Raw genomic sequence first — 22,980 nt, 5'->3', positions numbered from 1 at the left:
CAAAATATAATGGTCACAATGTAATTCAATACACCACAAACATGAACATTGTAAAACTCTGGGCAACATCTTTTGATGCACAACAAAGCCAAAGATAGATACACCTGTATATTCAGTACAGAGTCACCATAACATAACATACCATAACATAACGCATTAAATTGTTTCACTTTTCATGTTCATTTATGTAAACACTGGACACACTCAATAAGAATAAATAACAGTGACTATACTTTATAAAACATTGTGTGATATGACAATCATGGAGAACATAACGTTTTCAGTTCTTCAGGTAAATCAGTTTAAATAGTTTGTTTACCTTTGAAATAAAATGGCCATAGATATGTCCAGTTGTTTGGTGACAATCATGCATCAATCACAATGGTGCGTATCATCATGTACTCAACACAGATAGCTGAACCAATAGCTGAAGCAGGGCATGACAATCAGGTAAGTGTGTGTGTGTGTGTGTGTGTGCGCACCATTGTTCTGTCAGACACACACGCTGTAGGGAAGGAGCAGTTGCAGCTGGTGGATGCTCAGTCAGGTGTTCAAAGCAAGACACACACACACACACACACACACACACACACCTGGGCATTGAATGATGCTTGGCATGTCATACCTGGCTGTGATACGTCAGCCACCAGCTGTGGCAGAGATTTCAAGTGCCAGTGTTTGTGTGAACCAAGTATATGTATATACAGTACATACATACATTATAAACACACATGAAAGCATAGACACATACTAAGTAACATAGTAAATAACATACTAAGTAACATACTAAGTAACATATGAAGTAACATACTAAGTAACATACTAAGTAACATATGAATTAACATACTAAGTAACATACTAAGTAACATATTAATTAACATACTAAGTAACATACTAAATAACATACTAAGTAACAGTAAATAACATACGAAGTAACATACTAAATAACACACTAAATAACATACTAATTAACATACTAAATAACACACTAAGTAACATACTAAATAACATACTAAGTAACATACTACCATGCTTTTCTTGTTTGTGCTTCTCTCTACACACACAATGCATCTTTCAGTGAACTATCTAAAACGAAATGTGCACAGGTAAAATAATGTGTGCAGAGGCTATTCTGATTTTCTCTCCAGCATAGACAGACTCACACATCTGTTGGATTGCTTTCTAGAGTATATCAGTGGGTTAGCCTCTGTACTGCACATACAACACAGATAATAATGCAATAGACATAGGCAACAATGTAAAGCTCGCCAGACACAAATACAAATATACACAAACACACACACACACACAGCCCCCCATAGCCCTGCTCCATACTCTGTGTGTGGACAGATTAGGTAACATAGAGGGCTTAGAGAGGAGGAAGAGGAAGAGGAAGACTGTTTTTCTCCACCTCTCCTCTCTTTCCACTGACCCCTCTCACTCTGACCTCTCCTCTCTTTCCACTGACCCCTCTCACTCTGACCTCTCCTCTCTTTCCACTGAACCCTCTCACTCTGACCTCTCCCCTCTTTCCACTGACCCCTCTCACTCTGACCTCTCCCCTCTTTCCACTGAACCCTCTCACTCTGACCTCTCCCCTCTTTCCACTGAACCCTCTCACTCTGACCTCTCCTCTCTTTCCACTGAACCCTCTCACTCTGACCTCTCCTCTCTTTCCACTGACCCCTCTCACTCTGACCTCTCCTCTCTTTCCACTGACCCCTCTCACTCTCACCTCTCCTCTCTTTCCACTGAACCCTCTCACTCTGACCTCTCCTCTCTTTCCACTGAACCCTCTCACTCTGACCTCTCCTCTCTTTCCACTGACCCCTCTCACTGACCTCTCCTCTCTTTCCACTGACCCCTCTCACTCTCACCTCTCCTCTCTTTCCACTGAACCCTCTCACTCTGACCTCTCCTCTCTTTCCACTGACCCCTCTCACTCTGACCTCTCCTCTCTTTCCACTGACCCCTCTCACTCTCACCTCTCCTCTCTTTCCACTGAACCCTCTCACTCTGACCTCTCCTCTCTTTCCACTGACCCCTCTCACTCTGACCTCTCCTCTCTTTCCACTGACCCCTCTCACTCTCACCTCTCCTCTCTTTCCACTGAACTCTCTCACTCTGACCTCTCCTCTCTTTCCACTGACCCCTCTCACTCTGATCCCTCCTCTCTTTCTCTCCTGTTGTTTTTCCTCCTCACTTCTCTATGTGTAACTGACCCCTCTCACTGTTTTCCCTCCCTACTTCCCCACCCCGCCTCTTCTCTACTCTATTTGTGTCCCCCTCTTTTTTCTCCTGTCTAGATATATCTGCCCTGTGCCCTGACCAGGCAGACAGAGTACTGCTCCTCAAATTGTTGTCTCTGAACAGTAATCCCCGACAACAGGTGCTGGACCAACAACCTTCCGGAAATACACACACACATACGCTTGCACGAACGAATGCACACACACACTTGCATGAAGAAATGTATGTACACACACACACACACACACACACACACACACACACACACACACACACACACACACACACACACACACCCTGCCTGACTCTGTTCACACTCGCACAAAAACATCAGTGTTTTCTTAGGGAGAGAGCTGTGGCTGCCATTGATGCTAGGAGAAGCGATTGGTTGAGTGTTCCAAACATTACATTTACATTTTAGTCATTTAGCAGACGCTCTTATCCAGAGTGACTTACATGAGCAATTAGGGTTAAGTGCCTTGCTCAAGGGCACATCGACAGATTTTTCACCAAGTCGGCTCGGGGATTAGAACCAGCGACCTTTCGGTTACTGGCACAACGCTCTTAACCACTAAGCTACCTGCCACCCCAAAGACAGCCCTACACAGCCCTAGGGTTCTGGAATGCAGGTGGGTATATGATGGAAAGAATCCTTATGAGCTGCCCACTTGGCCTGGTCAGATATACTAGACAATGAGAATAGAACACTACACCAGGTTCTAGGGCATAAAAGCCATGTATGCCTAAAGAAGAGCTCTGGACTCCAGTTTGATATACACTGATTGTACAAAACACTAAGAACATCTGCTCTTTCCATGACATAGACTGACCAGGTGAATCCAGGTGAAAGCTATGATCCCTTAATGATGTCACTTGTTAAATCCACTTCAATCAGTGTAGATAAAGGGGAGGAGACAGGTTAAAGAAGGATTTTTAAGGGGGTAAATGGGCAAGACAAAATATTTAAGTGCCTTTGAACGGGCTATGGTAGTAGATGCCAGGCGCACCGGATGGTGTCAAGAACTGCAACGCTGCTGAGGTTTTCACGCTCAATAGTTTCCCGTGTTTATCAAGAATGGTCCACCACCCAAAGGACATCCAGCCAACTTGACCCAACTGTGGGGAAGCATTGGAGTCAACATGGGTCAGCATCCCTGTGGAACACTTTCGACACCTTGTACATTTACATTTTAGCAGACGCTCTTATCCAGAGCGACTTACAGGAGCAATTAGGGTTAAGTGCCTTGCTCAAGGGCACATCGACACATTTTTCACCTAGTCGGCTCGGGAATTAGAACCAGCGACCTTTCGATTACTGGCACCACTCTCTTAACCACTAAGCTACCTGCTGCCCTGACCAATTGAGGCTGCCCTAGCCGATGTTGTGTCAGCATTCGAATGTGTGAGAATAGAGCACTAGCCCAGGCTATAGTGCACTAAACCACGTATAATCTCTCGTGGACAGTACCTAAACATAACTGGTACGGTAGATCTGTCGGCATGCTATGGGATGTGTGAGATTATGAGCAGCATTAGTTCCGGGGCTTGGGTTTTCATCACTGCTTATTTGGACATATCAGGATTGGGTGAAGGCGGTGCTTAAACTGCTTCACTTCGACAGATGATAAACACAGGTGAAAATATCAGAAGGGGGTGGGGGGCGTTGACTGAGATTTTCCTTTTGCGAGGGTGGAGACAAAACTGAAATCTCAATTTCTAACACGCTTCCCCCAGAACCTAATCGAGCAGCTGACCAAATTACGCAACATTTTAGTTCTGGGTTAAGTGAGATTAAACCACGACTAATCCAGTTAGGTGTTTGTTATGCCACTAGGCCATGTTATGTCTGCCGTAGTAAGGGCTGTCGGGGGAGTTAAGGGCTGATCGTGAGGCTGAGCCGTTGGAGGTGGAGGTGAGCTCCAGGGTTGTCTGGATGATAGGGGGGCTAGCTGGCTGCTCTGCCCCACAGCGCTCCTCCTCAGTGGGCTGCAGAACTGTCGACATACTGGTCTCCATCCGGCTGGCCCGGTACACACTCACCTGGAAACAGAGATAAGGGGGACAGAACTTAAACATACACACTCATACACACACCCAGAAAGAAGACGGAATCTACACACACCTGGGTCTGTAGGTAGCGGGTGGACTTGAGTTCCAGTCCCCCGTAGGAGGTGGCAGGAACACACGGACACCAACAGAACACCTGCTGAAAGCCTGCCCTGAACCTAAACAGAGGGTTGAAAGAGAAAGCAGGAGAGAGGGGGGAGTGAGAGAGAGAGAGGAGAGATAGATGGGGAGAGCGAGAAGGAGAGACCAATGGGTCAAATAGACGTGTGTGTGTGGTGTGTGTGTGTGTGTGTGTGTATGTGTGTGTGTGTGCGTGCGTGCGTGCGTGCTTGCGCGTGCGTGTGCACGCCTGTTGTGTTTGTGCTTGTGTGTGTACCACAGGAGGCTGGTGAGGGGAGGACGTGTAATAATAATGGCTAGAATGGGGTAAATGGAATGGTATCAAAGACAGTGTGTTTGATGTGTTTGGTACCACTCCTATCATTCCGTTCTAGCCATTAGTTTGAGCCCATCCTCCCCAATTAAGGTGCCACCAGCCACCTGTGGTGTGTACACAGTCACCTACCTGTCGTTGAGACAGCAGTAGATGATAGGGTTGTACATGGTGGAGCTCATGGCCAGCCACAGGACAGCCAGGTAGACCTGTTGGATGTAGCGCCATTCAAACAGCTGCATGGGGTCAGGGTGGAACTGATGGAGCAGGAAGTAGATGTGGTAAGGCAGCCAGCACACTGCAAAAGTACACACCACCACGATCATCATCTTCACTACCTACAGAGAGAGGGAGGGAGGGAAGGACAGTTGAAAGAAATTTAGGGATTCGCTTAAGAGGTTCCTGTCACGACTTCGGCCGAGGCTGCCTCCCCTCCTTGTTCGGGCAGGCTTTGGCGTTCGTCGTCACTGGAGTACTAACCACTGTCGCCCCAATCATCATCACAATTGTCTTGTCAATCACACACACCTGGTTCTAATCCCCTCATTAGTCCATGTATAAGTGTTCCCTCTGCCCCCTTGTCCTTGTGGGTGATTATTAATTGTGAGAGTATGTAGCTCTGTTAGGCCTACTGCTGCTAGGTAGCTCTCTCTCTGCTCTCCCCCTCCCCTCTGTCTGTCCTTGATTGCAGGAGTGAAGTCTGGTGTGCGGGAGTCAGGGTTTCCAGCTGCAGCTCATTCACCATAATCACCTCAGCCTTTAAGACCCGGTCAAACTTTCCACTCATCGTCAGATCATAGTCAAGACAACCATGTTAGTCTCGCTGCCGACTCAACCTGTCTGTTTTCGCTCTTGTGTTTTTTGGACTGTTTATTTACTTTTTCTCCTGTGCCACAGATATTTGGAACCTGACTCCTGCCTCCGCTTCACTCCTGCCACCACCATCCTGCTCTTCACTATCGGGCCTCTCCTTTGGACTCACCACGGACACTAGGACATTACGGTACCACACCTGCCCTGACCTGGATCTGTACCCTCCCTGTAACCTGGACTTGCTCTTCCCCATTTATTGGAAACCTGGACTATTGAACATTATAATAAACCTGTTAAAACTTCTCTGGCTTGGTGTACTTGTCTGCATTTGGGTTCTATCCAGTTAAATCATAACAGTATGATCTGACCAACATGAACCCAGCAGACAGTAGCTCGGATACCACCCCAGAGTGCACTCAAATTTGGACTGCCATAGCCAATCAGGGCATTCTACTTGGCCAACATGATACCCTGTTTAAGACGATTGCTGAGGACAGTCAGGTGCTGCTTAATCAGGTTAAATTACTCACCAATCAAATGTCTTCCCGAGTCGATACGAGGAGCACTGAACCCGAAGCCATGGAGGTGGGTCGTGCACGGTTGTCCTCAGAGGAGCGTGCACGTCGTATTCAGGCTCGGGTCTGCCTGTATTGTGGAGAAGCTGGTCATTTCGTTCCTTCCTGCCCAGTTCGTCCGGGAAAAGGGCCGGCTCATCATTTATGGGAGAAGTTTTGGTGAGCCGAGCAGCGGATTCTTCCTCTTCTCCCCGCATTCTGCTCCAGGCATCCCTCCAGTGGCAGTCCCAGAATTTCTCTGTTAGTGCGCTGATTGACTCTGGTGCCGACGGAAAGCTTTTTGGATAGAGAGTGGGCTCAACAAATGGATTTGGAGACTGTTCCTATGGACTGTCCGCTGCAGGCTAAGGGTCTAAATGGACAATTGTTGACCCGCATTACCCATCAGACTGTTCCTGTTTGTCTTAGAGTGTCGGGAAATCATCAGGAGAACATTCAATTCCATATTATCGACTGCCCACAGACTCCCCTGGTCCTTGGTATCCCCTGGCTCATAAAACACAATCCACACATTGATTGGGTGACAGGTAGCATTGTTTCATGGAGCACATTTTGTCATGTGAATTGTTTGTGTTCTGCTCAGACTCCTGCCAGTACTGTGCCTCAACCTCCACTGGAGTCCATGGATCTTTCTGCTGTTCCTGACGTGTATCATGACCTGGCATCCGTTTTCTGCAAACACAGAGCTACTTCTCTTCCTCCTCACCGGCCTTACGACTGCGCCATTGACCTCCAGCCAGGAGCCCCGCTCCCCAGCAGTCGCCTGTACAATCTCTCCCGGCCGGAGACGGAGGCTATGGAGAACTACATTCGGGACTCCTTGGCGGCAGGTATTATGCGTCCTTCCTCGTCACCTGTAGGAGCGGGATTCTTTTTTGTTGCTAAGAAGGATAAGACCCTCAGACCCTGTATTGATTACCGTGGACTTAACAACATCACCATTAAGAACAAGTATTCTCTGCCTTTGATTAATTCTGCTTTTCCCCTCCTTCATGGTGCTACCATCTTTACGAAACTGGATCTACGAAATGCGTATCACCTGGTGCGCATTCGTAAGGGTGATGAATGGAAGACTGCCTTCAACACACCCTTGGGACATTTTGAGTATCGGGTTATGCCTTTTGGGTTGTCTAATGCCCCTGCTGTTTTTCAGGCACTAGTCAATGATGTCCTTCGGGACATGTTGAATCGGTTTGTTTTTGTCTATCTGGATGATATCTTGATTTTCTCAGAGTCCTCCCAGGAACATGAACTGCATGTGCGCCAGGTGTTGCAAAGGTTGTTGGAGAACAAACTGTTTGAAGATGGAGAAATGTGAATTTCATGTGTCTGAGACCTCTTTTTTGGGTTACATCATAGCTCAGGGGGAGCTGCGGATGGACCCAGCTAAGATCTCTGCTGTCACGGACTGGCCAGCTCCCTCTACCCGCAAACAACTTCAACGATTCCTGGGGTTTGCGAACTTCTATAGGAGGTTCATCAAGGACTACAGCCGCATTGCGGCGCCACTCACCGCTCTCACCTCCATCTCACGACCGTTCGCTTGGAATGAAGGGGCCGAATCAGCGTTCGAAGAACTGAAACATCGCTTCGCCTCGGCTCCCATTCTGATGCAGCCGGACCCCGACCGCCAGTTTGTCGTGGAGGTGGATGCATCCGACACTGGGGTAGGTGCAGTGTTGTCACAACGTTCTCCTGAAGATAACAAACTGCATCCCTGTGCTTTTCTCTCAAGGAAACTTTCTCAGGCAGAGAGGAATTATGATGTTGGAAATCGTGAACTGCTCGCCGTTAAGCTGGCTCTCGAGGAGTGGCGACATTGGTTGGAGGGGGCGGAACAACCCTTCATCGTTTGGACGGATCATAAGAATCTGGCTTACCTCCAGTCAGCGAAGCAGCTCAACCCCCGTCAAGCCAGGTGGGCACTATTTTTTGGGAGATTCAATTTTTCTCTGTCTTACCGTCCTGGGTCACGCAACGTCAAGCCTGACGCCCTGTCTCGTGTTCATTCGGCTGTTGAGACTGGTAGTAACCCTGAACCCATTTTGCCTCCTACCTGCAGTATTGCAGTCATCACATGTGACATCGAGGGGATTGTTAGACAGGCTCAACATCATCAAGCTGACCCTGGGAGGGGTCCTCCTAACCGGATGTTTGTCCCTGAGTCTGCTCGCTCCCAGGTACTTCAGTGGGCTCACTCGTCTCCCCTTACCTGTCACCCTGGAGTTTCGCGGACCCTTGACTTTGTGCGACGGAAGTTCTGGTGGGCCACGATGGAGGCGGACACTCGAGCCTTCATTGCTGCTTGTACGGTATGTGCACGAAGTAAAAACTCCACCCAGGCCAGCGCTGGTCATCTACGACCTCTACCTATACCCAGCCGGCCCTGGTCGCATATCGCTATGGATTTTGTCACTGGACTTCCCCCCCTCATCTGGTAAGACTGTCATTCTTACGGTGATTGATCGTTTTTCTAAGTTCGCTCATTTTTTGGCCCTACCTAAACTGCCCACTGCCAGAGAGACGGCTGATATTTTGGTTGAACATGTGTTCCGCTCTCATGGTCTACCCACGGATATTGTCTCTGACAGGGGTCCCCAGTTTGTCTCCCAGGTGTGGAAAGCTTTCTGTAAAGCTTTGGGCATTACATCCAGCCTGTCCTCTGGATATCACCCCCAGACCAACGGGCAAGCCGAGAGAGCGAACCAGGAGATGGAGACCGCACTTCGCTGTGTCACTGGGTCTAACCCTGGGTCATGGAGCTCCATGCTCCCCTGGGTGGAATATGCTCATAACACCTTGACTAACGCTTCCTCTGGTTTGTCTCCTTTTCTGTGTGCTCTGGGTTATCAACCTCCCCTGTTCCCTTCCCAAGAGAGGGAACTTGCGGTACCCTCGGTGCAGTCCCACATGCGCCGCTGCTGCAAGGTCTGGAGGAAGGCCAGGGTAGCTCTGTCCCGAGCTTCGGCGTACATGCAGAGGCAAGCCAACCGTCACCGGTCCCAGGCTCCCGGTTACTCTCCTGGTCAAGAGGTATGGCTGAAGTCACGGGACCTTCCATTGAAGGTGGAGTCGAAGAAGATGGCGCCTCGTTTTATAGGACCGTTCAAGATACTGTCTATTGTTAACCCCTGCGCGGTTAAGCTACAGCTTCCTGCCTCCCTACGGGTTCATTCCACCTTTCATGTTTCCCAGATTAAGCCTGTGTCGGTTAGCCCTTTGTGCCCGCCCTCTCGTCCCCCTCCTCCGCCCAAGATCGTGGGTGGGGGTCCGGTCTACACTGTCCGGCGACTTCTGGATGTTCGCCGCCGGGGTCGTGGTTTCCAGTACCTGGTGGATTGGGAGGGTTATGGTCCTGAGGAACGTTCCTGGGTGCCCAGGAGCTTCATTGTGGATCCTGCTCTGGTTCGTGAGTTTCATAGGTTACATCCTGATAAACCCTGTCGGCCGCCAGGTGGCGTCCGTAGAGAGGGGGTACTGTTAGGCCTACTGCTGCTAGGTAGCTCTCTCTCTGCTCTCCCCTCCCCTCTGTCTGTCCTTGATTGCAGGAGTGAAGTCTGGTGTGCGGGAGTCAGGGTTTCCAGCTGCAGCTCATTCACCATAATCACCTCAGCCTTTAAGACCCGGTCAAACTTTCCACTCATCGTCAGATCATAGTCAAGACAACCATGTTAGTCTCGCTGCCGACTCAACCTGTCTGTTTTCGCTCTTGTGTTTTTTGGACTGTTTATTTACTTTTTCTCCTGTGCCACAGATATTTGGAACCTGACTCCTGCCTCCGCTTCACTCCTGCCACCACCATCCTGCTCTTCACTATCGGGCCTCTCCTTTGGACTCACCACGGACACTAGGACATTACGGTACCACACCTGCCCTGACCTGGATCTGTACCCTCCCTGTAACCTGGACTTGCTCTTCCCCATTTATTGGAAACCTGGACTATTGAACATTATAATAAACCTGTTAAAACTTCTCTGGCTTGGTGTACTTGTCTGCATTTGGGTTCTATCCAGTTAAATCATAACAAGCTCGATGGAGCTACTCATAACATTGTGTGCCAGGGATGTTTGTTTCCCCTGTGCCTGTTTCGTTGATCGCTATTGGAGCGCATTTGTGTGTCAACGAAGGAATAAACTCTGTATTCGGTGATTACCCTCCTGCGCATGACTCCTTTCACCACACTCACCACAGTTCCCTGCTGTGTGTGGCCATGCATGAGTGTGTGTACATACAGGTATTGTGTTCTGCCTGTGAGCTTCAGTGTGTGTGTGTGTGTGTGTATGTGCACCTTGCGTTTGGCGATTAGCTGCTCTCGGTAGCGGTGGGTGGAGTCTCCAGGGATAGTCCCCACCCACAGGGACAAGCCCACCACCAGGTAGGCACATCCCATAATGCACAGCGGCAGGAAGTAGTACAGCAACACCACAGACACAGAGTACCTACACAGAGAGAGATATATATATAAATACACACACACACACTAATGAGATTGTTGGACTGGGGTCTCAGGTCTAGTCTAGTAGAACCCTGTTCTGATTTGATTCCTTATCTCTGCCTCCGAACGCGCACACACACACACACACACACACACACACACACACACACACGATGTCTGCTGATTCCTTATCAGTCTCGCTACAGGGAGTAGCGGCCCAGAAGATCAGCTCTCACTGAAAGATGCATGAAATCAATTTACTGAGAGGACGAGAGGAGAGGGGGAGGAAGAGGAAGGAGGAGAAGAAAAGAGAATGAGTGGAGGAGAGCGAGGCCTAAATCAAGCCCTAGCCCCTAACTTCTAACATCAGACCAACTACAGGAACTCAGCTGCTTATGGAAATGACTTCATTCCCCCGAACACCTGAGACTAATGGAGATACTAAATAACACACACACACACACACACACACACACACACGCACACACACACACGCAAACGCACAAGAGCTTTTGGCAACACTATACTTGACACCCAGTGTCATAACATGTTATGACACGGTCATAACCATGTCATAACAGCTGACATAACTTGTCATGACCTGTCATAATATGGTCATAACACTGTCATGACCCATATATTTTACACCTGTTGTGACATATATTGTGTTATTTTATTGCTGGTTATGACACCTTCATAAGAGTTGGGAAAGAGTCAGCAAGAAAGGCATTTCACTGTACTAGTGCACGTGCAGTGGTGTAAAGTACTTCAGTAAAAATACTTTAAAGTACTACTTAAGTCGTTTTTCGGGGTATCTGTACTTTACTTGACTATTGATTTTTGACAACTTTTACTTCACTACATTTCTAAAGAAAATAATGTACTTTTTACTCCATACATTTTCCCTGACACCAAAAGTACTTGTTAAATTCTGAATGCTTAGCAAGACAGGAAAATGGTCCAAGTCACACAATTATCAAGAGAACATCCCTGGTCTCTGATCATCTGGACACACTAAACACAAATGCTTCGTTTGTAATTATGTCTGAGTGTTGGAGTGTGCCCCTGGCTATCCATAAATTTTAAAAACACGAAAATGGTGCCGTCTGCTTTGCTTAATTTAAGGAATTTTAAATGATTTATACTTTTACTTTTAATTTTGATCCTTAAGTATATTTTAGCAATTACATTTACTTTTGATACTTAAGTATATTTAAAACCAAATACTTTTAGACTTTTACTCAAGTAGTATTTTACTGGGTGACTTTCACTTTTACTTGAGTCATTTTCTATTAAGGTATCTTTACTTTTACTCAAGTATGACAATTGGGTACCTTTTCCACCCCTGTGCACGTGACAATAAAAAACTTGAAACACACATCCTCTCTCACACATAATTATACACACCCCACTCTTGCATATGTAGCCTACCTTTGAAGCATCTCTTTGAGGAGCCTATTCTTGTTCAGTTCTTCCTGTGCCATCTACATTTGTGCATAGCCTAGTCAGTGGTCAAGTTATCAGGTTGCTAGCTAGCTAGGTAACATGACTAGCTAGCTAAACAATGTTGTTTGTTATCAAAACCAAAAAATAACGGCTCGTGAGTAGTTTAAAACAACCCATGACATCCGCACCAATCCATGGAAGAAAGAAAAAACAGACTCGATTAACGGCATCAAATAAATGTACGCGTTAACTTTGACAGCCCTGCTAATTAGTAAAGTAAATTCTGTGTGAAGAGCTTTTTAATAGCTAAACAGTCTACTCTTTGTTTATAACTACTGCAATGTTGACTAATGATATCAAACTGTTATCATTCATAGAGAATAACTTATATTTCACAGTTTGGAACATGGCTGTCTAGGGAGTCTAGACTGTTAACGATGGTTATTCATCTCTTTAATATATAATTGATTTGAATTTTCTTATTTTCTATGTGCCAGACAAAATGCTTGAGATATATAACGATGGCCACACAGCATCAATAAACAACACAACAAAACAGAAAAACAGTAACAACAATACAATTAATTCAAGTCCTAGCAATCCTACGACTTCTGTCTAACAATGGTTATTCATAACACATAACACCCACAGACTGAACATCTACTATCTGTTTGGTTCTAAATCAATCTCTTGACTAATAGAGGTTGGATAGATTCATGAATCATTCCACTCGGATGTTACATTACAAGGAGACAAATAGCAGAAAGACGCTAGGCCTATTCATCCAGAAGTTTGATTGGATTTTAGCTCAGACAGAAAAAGGATGTGAGTAGTGAGTCAGATTTTACAGACAGAAAATAATCCAGTTTATTCTCTAATGTCTAGTGAACCTCCTAGTGAACCTCCTAGTGAACCTCCTAGTGAACCTCCTAGTGAACCTCCTAGTGAACCTCCTGAAGATGATGCTTCCTTCAAACAAACCCCTTAGTGTGTGTGTCAGTCAGTACTCACATCTTATTGAAGTCCATGGTTGTGTCATTGGTGTATTCAGGCCATTGGATGTAACAGACAGTCCTACCAGGCAGCTGGTCAGTAGCTGAGTAGTAGTACTGGGGGAAGGCCAACAGTAGAGCTAACACCCAGATCACTCCGATCACTACACAGGTCTCTGCTGAAGACAACCTCTGCCTCAGGGGGTGGATGATAGCCATGTACCTGGAACAAACACACACACACACACACACGCACACACACACACACACACACGCACACACACACACACACACACGCACACACACACGCACACATACACACACACACACACACACACACACACGCACACACACACACACACATCACACACACACACACACACACGCACACACACACACACACACACACACACACACACACGCATATAGTGATCAGTTATACACACACACACGTGGGATATGAATTTTTGCACTAACTCTCTTGCACTGACTTTACGCACATACACTAGACTCTACCCACACACTTACACATACACTAGAGACCCCAACACACACACTACATACACCCACATTACACGCGCACACATGCATACTGATGCGACACTCACACACACACACTTTCTCGTTATTGTTATTCATTATTCACTGCGCGCGCGCTCTACTGAAGGGACACCAGGGGATACAGACATGGCTATGATTAGTTTTACATTCCACTGGTTTAATTTAATTGGCAATTACTGATAGTTCAACTTCTTTAGCTCAATAGATACATTCTGGTGACAGATGGAGAAGAGACACTGCACTGTGTGTGTGTGTGTTCCTCCAAGCCCTAATGAAAGGTAATCATGCAGAGTTGATGTGAGAGTATCTGATCCTACTCCTCTACCTTTCTCTCCTCTCCTCTCCTTCGCTCCTCTCCTCCTCTACCCTCCTTGCCTCCTCTCCTCCTCTACCCTCCTTGCCTCCTCTCCTCCTCTCATTGTGTTGCTTCACTGATGTGATTTACAAGACAAGGAGATGGGGTGACACCAAAACTATCATCTCCCTTCCTCTCTTTCCTTCCCTTCTCTCTTTTTCCCCCTCCGCCCTTTCTCTCCTTAATCCCTTCCACCCCTTCTCCCCTCTCTCTTCCTCTCTTCCCCTCTCCTTCCCACTTGATTATCACCCCTTCCCATTTGTTCTCTCTCTCTCCCTCCCTCTCACTCTCCCTCTCCCTCTATCACTTTAAGGGTCTTTATTGGCATAGGAAACATGTATACATTGCAAAAGCAAGTGAAATATATATATTTTTAAATAACAGTAAACATTACACTCACAAAAGTTCCAAAATAATAAAAACCTCTATCCCTCCCTCCCTCTCTCTGTATCCCTCCCTCTCTTTCTCTCTATCCCTCCCTCTCTCTCTCTATATATATATATATATATATACCTCCCTCTCTCTCTCTATACCTCCCTCTCTATCCCTCCCTCCCTCCCCCCTCCCCCTCCACTCTCTCTCATCCCGCTCTCTCTCTCTCTCTCTCTCTCTCTCTCTCTCCCTCTCTATCTCTCTTCTCTCTCTCTCTCTCTCTCTCTCTCTCTCTCCCTCTCTATCCCTCCCTCCCCCTATATTCCTCCTTCCCCCTATATCCCTCCTTCCCTCTTTATCCCTCCCTCCCTCCCTCTCTCTATACCTCCCTCCTTCTCTCCCTCCCTCCTTCTCTCCCTCCATCCCTCACTCCCCTTCTCTCTATCTCTCTCTCTATCCATCCCTCCCTCTCTATCCCTCCCGCTCTATCCCTCCCTTTCTCTCTCTCTCTCTCTCTCTATCCCTCCCTCTCTATCCCTCCTTCTCTCTGCCTGTTGAGGTAAAATTGATCCTCTTCAGACACAGCGGTTTACAAACACACCTCTTGTAAACACTCCCGGGGAGCATGGGATCATCTGGGGAAAGGGCTACTCTCTTTCTCTCTCGCTCTCTCTACTTCAATATTGCAAGAATGTTCCGATTATTCTAACATTGTGGTGACGTACTGAAGAGAGGGGGATCTGTGTTCTGACAGTGAGCCCAGTATGAGGGATGTGGAGAATGAGGGATGGAAAAGAGAGGAGCAGGGATGATGTGGAGGAAAAGGCAGCTCACACACACAGGCTGTGGCGACATACTGATGACGGTATGTGAGAGAGAAGCAGGGTTGGAGAAGGGATCTCTAGGAAAAGGTTGCTTTTAAACACATTAAACACACATAACAGTACACACACACACACACACACACAAAACGTCCACTTGAGTAGTGACTAAACAAGTCCAAAGCTAATAAATGTTTGACTGAAGCCAGTGCTGAGATTATAGAGGAGAGGATTTAAGACTCATGTTGCACTGAAGACATGGATGTTACATAAGCTTTAGTGTAGCTGGCTGTGGTGTGGTCATGCACACACAGCATATAGGGTTGCTTACTTGTTCCGAGCTATGGCAGTCATGGAGTAGATTCTAGTGAAAACAAACACACACTAGCGCGCACCCATTCACCGACACACACACACACATACTGCTCACCTTTCCAGTGCTATGGCGGTCATGGAGTATATGCTGGTGAAGACCGCTGCAATGGGGAAAAAGTTATGGAAGCGACAGTAGCCCAAACCAAAGTACCACTCGTTATGGACGCTGTAGGCAAAGTTTATCACTGTGTTGAAGGCAGACATAGACGCCTCTGCAAAGGCTAGGTTCACCTGGGAGAAGAAAATAGGAATCAGACAGACAGGCACACAAAACAAAGTTCACATTCACTGGTGAATTTTTTTAATAAACTAATTTAGAAATGATGACATAAGGTCTGTCCAAGCTCTCTCGGTCCTTAGCATTTTACATTTGTTTGTTTACCAGAAAGTAGTTGGTCACGGTCCTCATGCGTTTGTGCGCGAGGATGATCCAGATGACAACCAGGTTACCGATCACGGAGACGCACACCATGCTGCAGTAGGCGATGGCCCAGAGAGCGATCTGCCACACCGGCTGTACGAACTGGTTATAGCCCTCTGTGTCGTTCAAACCGGAGCCGTTAGTGGCGTTAACGGAAGGGTAGTAATCCGTGGTGTTCAACAGCGAGTCCATCTTTAGATCTCAGAGCTTTTGTGTTGAAAGAGTAAGAATCCAAATAGTATAGGCTAAAATAATAAATATTATATTTGAAGAATAAGTACAGATATTCACAGTAGCCTAACTTTGTGATCGTTTTTGTTCTTGTTTCACAACAAAACAATCTTCTGAGGTTTATCTTTGTTGCGGAGGGTTATAAACCCCAAAATATTTTGATAGTAACAAAAAAAATAAAAAGTGAATGGAATGTTGATCTGGGAGAATATCGCAGTAGTAAAAACAGTCGTAGTTACTTTCTTCTGTTGACCGGGTCATTGGTCAGATTTACGCACTTCTCTCTCCCAAATGGACAAGAATGTTTTGGAATCTGAGTTACAGGTGAAAAGCGTTGGGATTGAAATGGTCTTCATTCTCCATATTCGTGTTTACTTTCCCGTGAACGGTAAACCTTGTGTCCGTTTTTTCTTGTCGCGCGCAGGCTGGGAAGGACGCACACTATGCGAGTCCATCACAATGCCAAGCATTGACATACCCATGCCGCACACAGACATTTGAGCCACATACGCACGCGCGTAAAAGCCACAGCCTCACACACACGAATATGTTTGAAGTGAAGTGTATATATAAGAATGGTTGATGTATTCTGGTGTGATTTCCCTCAGTGAGCAAGGTAAGGTGTTGAGTCAGATGGAAATCTCTGAAATGTCTCTCTCTGTAAGTAATGTTTTCTGCATCTAGGCTATCATCTTCTGAGTGGTTCAAATGATCGATGCCATGGCCTGCAGTCAGACATCTGGAGTTCAGTCTTCTATTTCAACTATTTCTCTTCATTTCCTCCCTCCCTTCCTCCTCAGTCTCCCTATGTACCTCCATTTATCTCCCATCCTCCCTCCAATCATTCTCTTCCTCTTTACCAGAGAGAGTGAGCATCATTAGGAAGAGTGGTCTGTGTAAGTTCCCTACATAAATATTCTGATGTCTGGATCTCAAGGCTGTGGAGATGTAAAGCCTCATTTACAAGACAGGGGCTGCATTACTATTATATAGTAACATTACTCGATTCTGTCTCTCTCTATCCTCTACCTGCTCACTCTCTAGGCGCATTTCCTCTCACTCAGTTGGCTCTCCCCCTCTCTCTCTCTCTCTCTCTCTCTCTCTCTCTCTCTCTCTCTCTCTCTCTCTCTCTCTCTCTCTCTCTCTCTCTCTCTCTCTCTCTCTCTCTCTCTCTCTCTCTCTCTCTCTCTCTCTCTCTCTCTCTCTCTCTCTCTCTCTCTCTCTCTCTCTCTCTCTCTCTCTCTCTCTCTCTCTCTCTCTCTCTCTCTCTCTCTCTCTCTCTCTCTCTCTCTCTCTCTCTCTCACCAAACAGGGTTATCATCAGAATGGACAGTAGGGAAATGGAAGGCAATTTCACCAACTACTACTCAGAACTACAACACAATCCACCTTGAGAGGAGGAGATGTGAGGAGAGAGGGATGAGGAGAGTAGGAGGGGAGTGGACTGGAGGAGAAGAAAGGAGAGGAGGGGAGATGAGGGGAGTGGATGAGAAGAGTAGGAGGGGAGTGGACTGGAGGAGAAGAAAGGAGAGGAGGGGGGATGAGGGGAGTGGACTGGAGGAGAAGAAAGGAGAGGAGGGGGGATGAGGGGAGTGGACTGGAGGAGAAGAAAGGAGAGGAGGGGGGATGAGGGGAGTGGACTGGAGGAGAAGAAAGGAGAGGAGGGGGAGATGAGGGGAGTGGACTGGAGGAGAAGAAAGGAGAGGAGGGGGGATGAGGGGAGTGGACTGGAGGAGAAGAAAGGAGATGAGGGGAGTGGACTGGAGGAGAAGAAAGGAGAGGAGGGGGGATGAGGGGAGTGGACTGGAGGAGAAGAAAGGAGAGGAGGGGAGATGAGGGGAGTGGACTGGAGGAGAAGAAAGGAGAGGAGGGGGATGAGGGGAGTGGACTGGAGGAGAAGAAAGGAGAGGAGGGGGGATGAGGGGAGTGGACTGGAGGAGAAGAAAGGAGAGGAGGGGAGATGAGGGGAGTGGACTGGAGGAGAAGAAAGGAGAGGAGGGGGATGAGGGGAGTGGACTGGAGGAGAAGAAAGGAGAGGAGGGGGGATGAGGGGAGTGGACTGGAGGAGAAGAAAGGAGAGGAGGGGAGATGAGGGGAGTGGACTGGAGGAGAAGAAAGGAGAGGAGGGGGGATGAGGGGAGTGGACTGGAGGAGAAGAAAGGAGAGGAGGGGGGATGAGGGGAGTGGACTGGAGGAGAAGAAAGGAGAGGAGGGGAGATGAGGGGAGTGGACTGGAGGAGAAGAAAGGAGAGGAGGGGAGATGAGGGGAGTGGACTGGAGGAGAAGAAAGGAGATGAGGGGAGTGGACTGGAGGAGAAGAAAGGAGAGGAGGGGGGATGAGGGTAGTGGACTGGAGGAGAAGAAAGGAGAGGAGGGGGGATGAGGGGAGTGGACTGGAGGAGAAGAAATGAGAGGAGGGGAGATGAGGGGAGTGGACTGGAGGAGAAGAAAGGAGAGGAGGGGGATGAGGGGAGTGGACTGGAGGAGAAGAAAGGAGAGGAGGGGGGATGAGGGGAGTGGACTGGAGGAGAAGAAAGGAGAGGAGGGGGGATGAGGGGAGTGGACTGAAGGAGAAGAAAGGAGAGGAGGGGGGATGAGGGGAGTGGATGAGAAGAAGAAGAAAATGTAAAAACATTTAGTTTATTTGAAAAATGTATCAACCCCTACAAAAATGTCCATTAATTATAATCCACATAATAATTCACATTTCAAGTTGCTGCAGGATTATTTTAATGCTCTATTAAGATCCTATATCTGTAGCAAGGAGAGGGGGAAAGAGAGAAGAGGGGGGAGAAGAGAAGGAAAGTTACAAAGAGAGGGTTATAATCCATCTCCTCTTCCAGAGATGTGGGATAGATAACACAACATAGTTCATCTTCCTGACAAATCCTGGACACACAGGTCTCCAATCTGAATGTACGAAAGAACGATGGAGAGAAGAAGAAAGACATCTGAAAGTGAGAAACAGCGGTGGAGCGAGAGGTAGAGGATGGAGGAATGGAGTGAATACATAAGTACCTGGAACCTTGGGCTAGTCTCTCAGCCTCCCAGTCACACATAGGTGATTCAATCTAAGAGCCCGAGAAATATAAATAATAAAAAAGGAAGAGAGAGCGAGCGAGAGAGAGAGGGGGGGGGAGGAGGAGGAGAGAGAGACAGAGAAGGAGAGAGAAAGAGTCAGAGAGAGGGGAGAGAGAGAAAGAGAGGGGGAGAGAGAGAGGGAAGGAGGGGGAGAGACAGAGAGAGAGAGAGTCAGAGAGAGGGGGAGAGGGAGAGGGGGGGAGGAGAGAGAGACAGAGAAGGAGAGAGAAAGAGTCAGAGAGAGGGGAGAGAGAGAAAGAGAGGGGGAGAGAGAGAGGGAAGGAGGGGGAGAGACAGAGAGAGAGGGAGAGAGAGAGTCAGAGAGAGGGGGAGAGAGAGGAAGCGAGGGGGAGAGAGAGAGGGAGAGACAGAGAGAGAGGGATAAGAAGGAGGAGGGAAGGAGAAATTGATTTGATATATGCAGGCTTATGCAGAATTAGAATAGGATTTTCCTCTTATAGTGAGTGAGATTAAGACAGAGAAACAACAACCATTCCTCATGCAGAGAATAAGAAATATGTACAGATTCTGTAAGTGGATTTGTGCACACGAGCGCAAACACTTAATGCAACCACACAGCCTGGAGTAGAGCTGAGTGCTCAGGGACCTATTGTCCAGCTGAGCTGTGGCACACTTACCTGGAGAGAGAGACAGAGGGAGTGGGGGACAAAATGGGGGAAAGGAAGAGTGCATTAGCAAAAGAGAGAGAGGGAGAGAGAAAGAGAAGCTTACGTGATGAGTGATGAGTTTGTGTGATGAGTGTTTGTTGAGAGAGCATACCCATGTCCAGTTAGACCCCAGCTTTAAACCCCATGTCCAGTTAGACCCCAGCTTTAAACCGCATGTCCAGTTAGGCCCCAGCTTTAAACCCCATGTCCAGTTAGGCCCCAGCTTTAAACCCCATGTCCAGTTAGGCCCCAGCTTTAAACCCCATGTCCAGTTAGACCCCAGCTTTAAACACCATGTCCAGTTAGACCCCAGCTTTAAACCCCATGTCCAGTTAGACCCCAGCTATAAACCCCATGTCCAGTTAGACCCCATCTTTAGACCCCATGTCCGCTATACGATCCCTCCTCCCCTCAGGCAGACTGTATAGGGTCACTCCTCCCCTCAGGCAGACGCTTTAGGGTCCCTCCTCCCCTCTGGCAGACACTCTAGGGTTCTTACATGTAAGCTGTTCAGGTATAATAAGCACTCCTTAAACAGCAATAAATAATAGTCTATTCTGCAATAGTCTATGTGCCGGGGATAGTCTGAGCTAGGGTCAGTCTGTTATATCTGGTGTAATTCTCCTGTCTGATCTGGTGTCCTGTGTGAATTTAAGTATGCTCCCTCTAATTCTCTTTCTCTCTCTCTCCCTCCCCTCCCAGAGGAGCCTAGGACAATGCCTCAGGACTACCTGGCCTGATGACTCCTGGCTGTCCCCATTCCACCTGGCCGTGCTGCTGCTCCAGTTTCAACTGTTCTGCCCGCGGCTATGGAACCCTGACCTGTTCACCGGACGTGCTACCTTGTCCCGGACCTGCTATTTTCGACTCTCTCTCTCTCTCTCTCTCTCTCTCTCTCTCTCTCTCTCTCTCTCTCTCTCTCTCTCTCTCTCTCTCTCTCTCTCTCTCTCTCTCTCTCTCTCTCTCGCTCTCTCTCTCTCTCTCTCACTCTCTCTCTCTCTCTCTCTCTCTCTCTCTCTCTCTCTCTCTCTCTCAATCTCTCTCTCTCTCTCTCTCTCTCTCTCTCTCTCTCTCTCTCTCTCTCCCTCTCGCGCTCTCTCGCTCTCTCTCTCACTCTAATGCACCTGCTGTCTCGACCTCTGAATGCTCAGCTATGAAAAGCCAACTGATTTATACCCCTGAGGTACTGACCTGATTCACCCTCTACAACCACTGTGATAATTATTTGACCCTGCTGGTCATCTATGAACATTTGAACATCTTGAAGAACAATCTGGCCTTAATTGGCCATGTACTCCTATAATCTCCACCTGGCACAGCCAGAAGAGGACTTGCCACCCCTCAGAGCCCGGTTCCTCTCTAGGTTTCTTCCTAGGTTCCTGCCTTTCTAGGGAGTTTTTCCTAGCCACGGTGCTTCTACATTGTTTGCTGTTTGGGGTTTTAGGCTGGGTTTCTGTATAAGCACTTTGTGACATCTGCTGATGTAAAAAGGGCTTTATAAATACATTTGATTGATTGATTGATACTGTAGGTGTGTGTGTGTGTGTGGGGGGGGCACATGGGGATGTGGGAAACCTACTCCTCAGCCTGAAGTGTCGCCACTTGCATCGCCTAACTTGTGGCGCCGACTGTTAAGACGCTTCGGGAGGGCGGTCACGTGCTGGTAATGCAGAGGTCCTGGGTTGGAGTCTCGATGTGAGCCTCGATGTGAGCCTCGATGTGAGCCAAATCAGGAGGACGTTGTACTCACTAAGCAAGCAGCCTGACGTCCTTTACACTTGTGAGTGTTTCATACCCTATCATACTGACACACCTGAGGGCAGAGCTGACATTACACATGTCAGTCACATAATCTAATTACAACAGGAGAGACAGAGAGAGAGAGTGATGATGAGGTGATAGATGCATGGTCACAGAGCAGGCCTGGTATATCAATAGTAATCTTCCTGTGAGATTGACTGAACAGGACTGAGAGGTGCTGGAATCTAATCAGATAATCATGAAACAGAACTTCATAATAGTGTGTGTGTTAATTCATTATACGGCTACAACAGATTAGTTTCTTCTTAACAGGAGACCCTCCCTCCCTCCCTCCTCCCTCTCTGTCTCTCTATCCCCTTTCCTCTCTCACATTCTGTCTCTCCCTCCCTCCCTCCCTCCCTCCCTCCTGCCCTCCCTCACCTCTGTCTCACCCTCCCTCACCTGTCTCTCTCTTCTTAAAAACTCCAACTCTCAGATTAGCTGACAGAACAGGAACACAAGTGTGCGTGTGTGTGTGTCTCACATTGGCCTGCACAGCCACATGCAATGGCATAAACACAACCCCCCTACAATAACCTGATATAGAAATTAAAATATGTACAGGTTAAAAGTAATGACTAAATGTTCCACCCTTAAATATAGTTGTGAAATGTTCTTGTTTTAAGTATGATTAGTACTTTCTTAGTAGTGACTAATTATTACACTCCGAAACTGTGTGAGATGTGTTAGAATCTACTACCTGGTAATGTGTGAGTGTAGGACCAGTAAAGATTATGACATTGTGTTACTATTTAGCAATGTGAGTAAGAGTTAGGCCAGACAACAAAGGACAAGGAGAACTGTCTACAGACAACTGAGAAACCAAGATAAAGAGGCCTCCCAATTTAGGGAGGAGAGAGACTATGATAAGAACATGTGTGTGTGTGTGTGTGTGTGTGTGTGTGTGTGTGTGTGTGTGTGTGTGTGTGTGTGTGTGTGTGTGTGTGTGTGTGTGTGTGTGTGTGTGTGTGTGTGTGTATGCGTGTGTGTGTGTGTGACCTGATGGTCAGGAGAGCAGTTTTCAAGTGGAAAACTACAACCCGCCTAAAGAGGGGTGGGATTTTTGTATGACGTGTGTGTATAAAAGATGGACTCTGAAATTGTGATAACAGAATTCTCTGAATAAAGACCTGGCTATTGCACTGAGGCTCTGTCCGTTTCTTGATCCAAAAGCCTTACAACCTTTTGGGAGACACACAGAGACACTGAAATAGTTAGTTAATAAATTCTCTTAACATAACCACAATTGGGCAACGTCATCATCGACATCGATGGACAGTGTAT

At 47.4% G+C, this 22,980-nt stretch overlaps 1 protein-coding gene across 1 annotated transcript; it reads right to left on the bottom strand.

Moving 5' to 3' along the window:
- Nucleotides 1–3,543: 3,543 nt before the first annotated feature.
- LOC121583382 (substance-P receptor-like) lies at nt 3,544–16,162 on the bottom strand. The gene is made up of 7 exons (XM_041899560.1): nt 15,878–16,162; nt 15,551–15,726; nt 13,031–13,234; nt 10,427–10,577; nt 4,883–5,088; nt 4,373–4,475; nt 3,544–4,290 (listed from the first exon to the last, which is right to left on the bottom strand). The coding sequence occupies exons 1-7, from the start codon at nt 16,106–16,108 to the stop codon at nt 4,081–4,083; spliced, it is 1,281 nt and encodes a 426-aa protein (XP_041755494.1). The 5' UTR covers nt 16,109–16,162; the 3' UTR covers nt 3,544–4,080.
- Nucleotides 16,163–22,980: the final 6,818 nt, after the last annotated feature.

The sequence above is a fragment of the Coregonus clupeaformis genome, chromosome 15, assembly GCF_020615455.1.
Source record: "Coregonus clupeaformis isolate EN_2021a chromosome 15, ASM2061545v1, whole genome shotgun sequence".
Taxonomy (NCBI): domain Eukaryota; kingdom Metazoa; phylum Chordata; class Actinopteri; order Salmoniformes; family Salmonidae; genus Coregonus; species Coregonus clupeaformis.
Note: the sequence above shows the minus strand (reverse complement) of the source record. Positions and strands in the feature narration are given on the sequence as shown.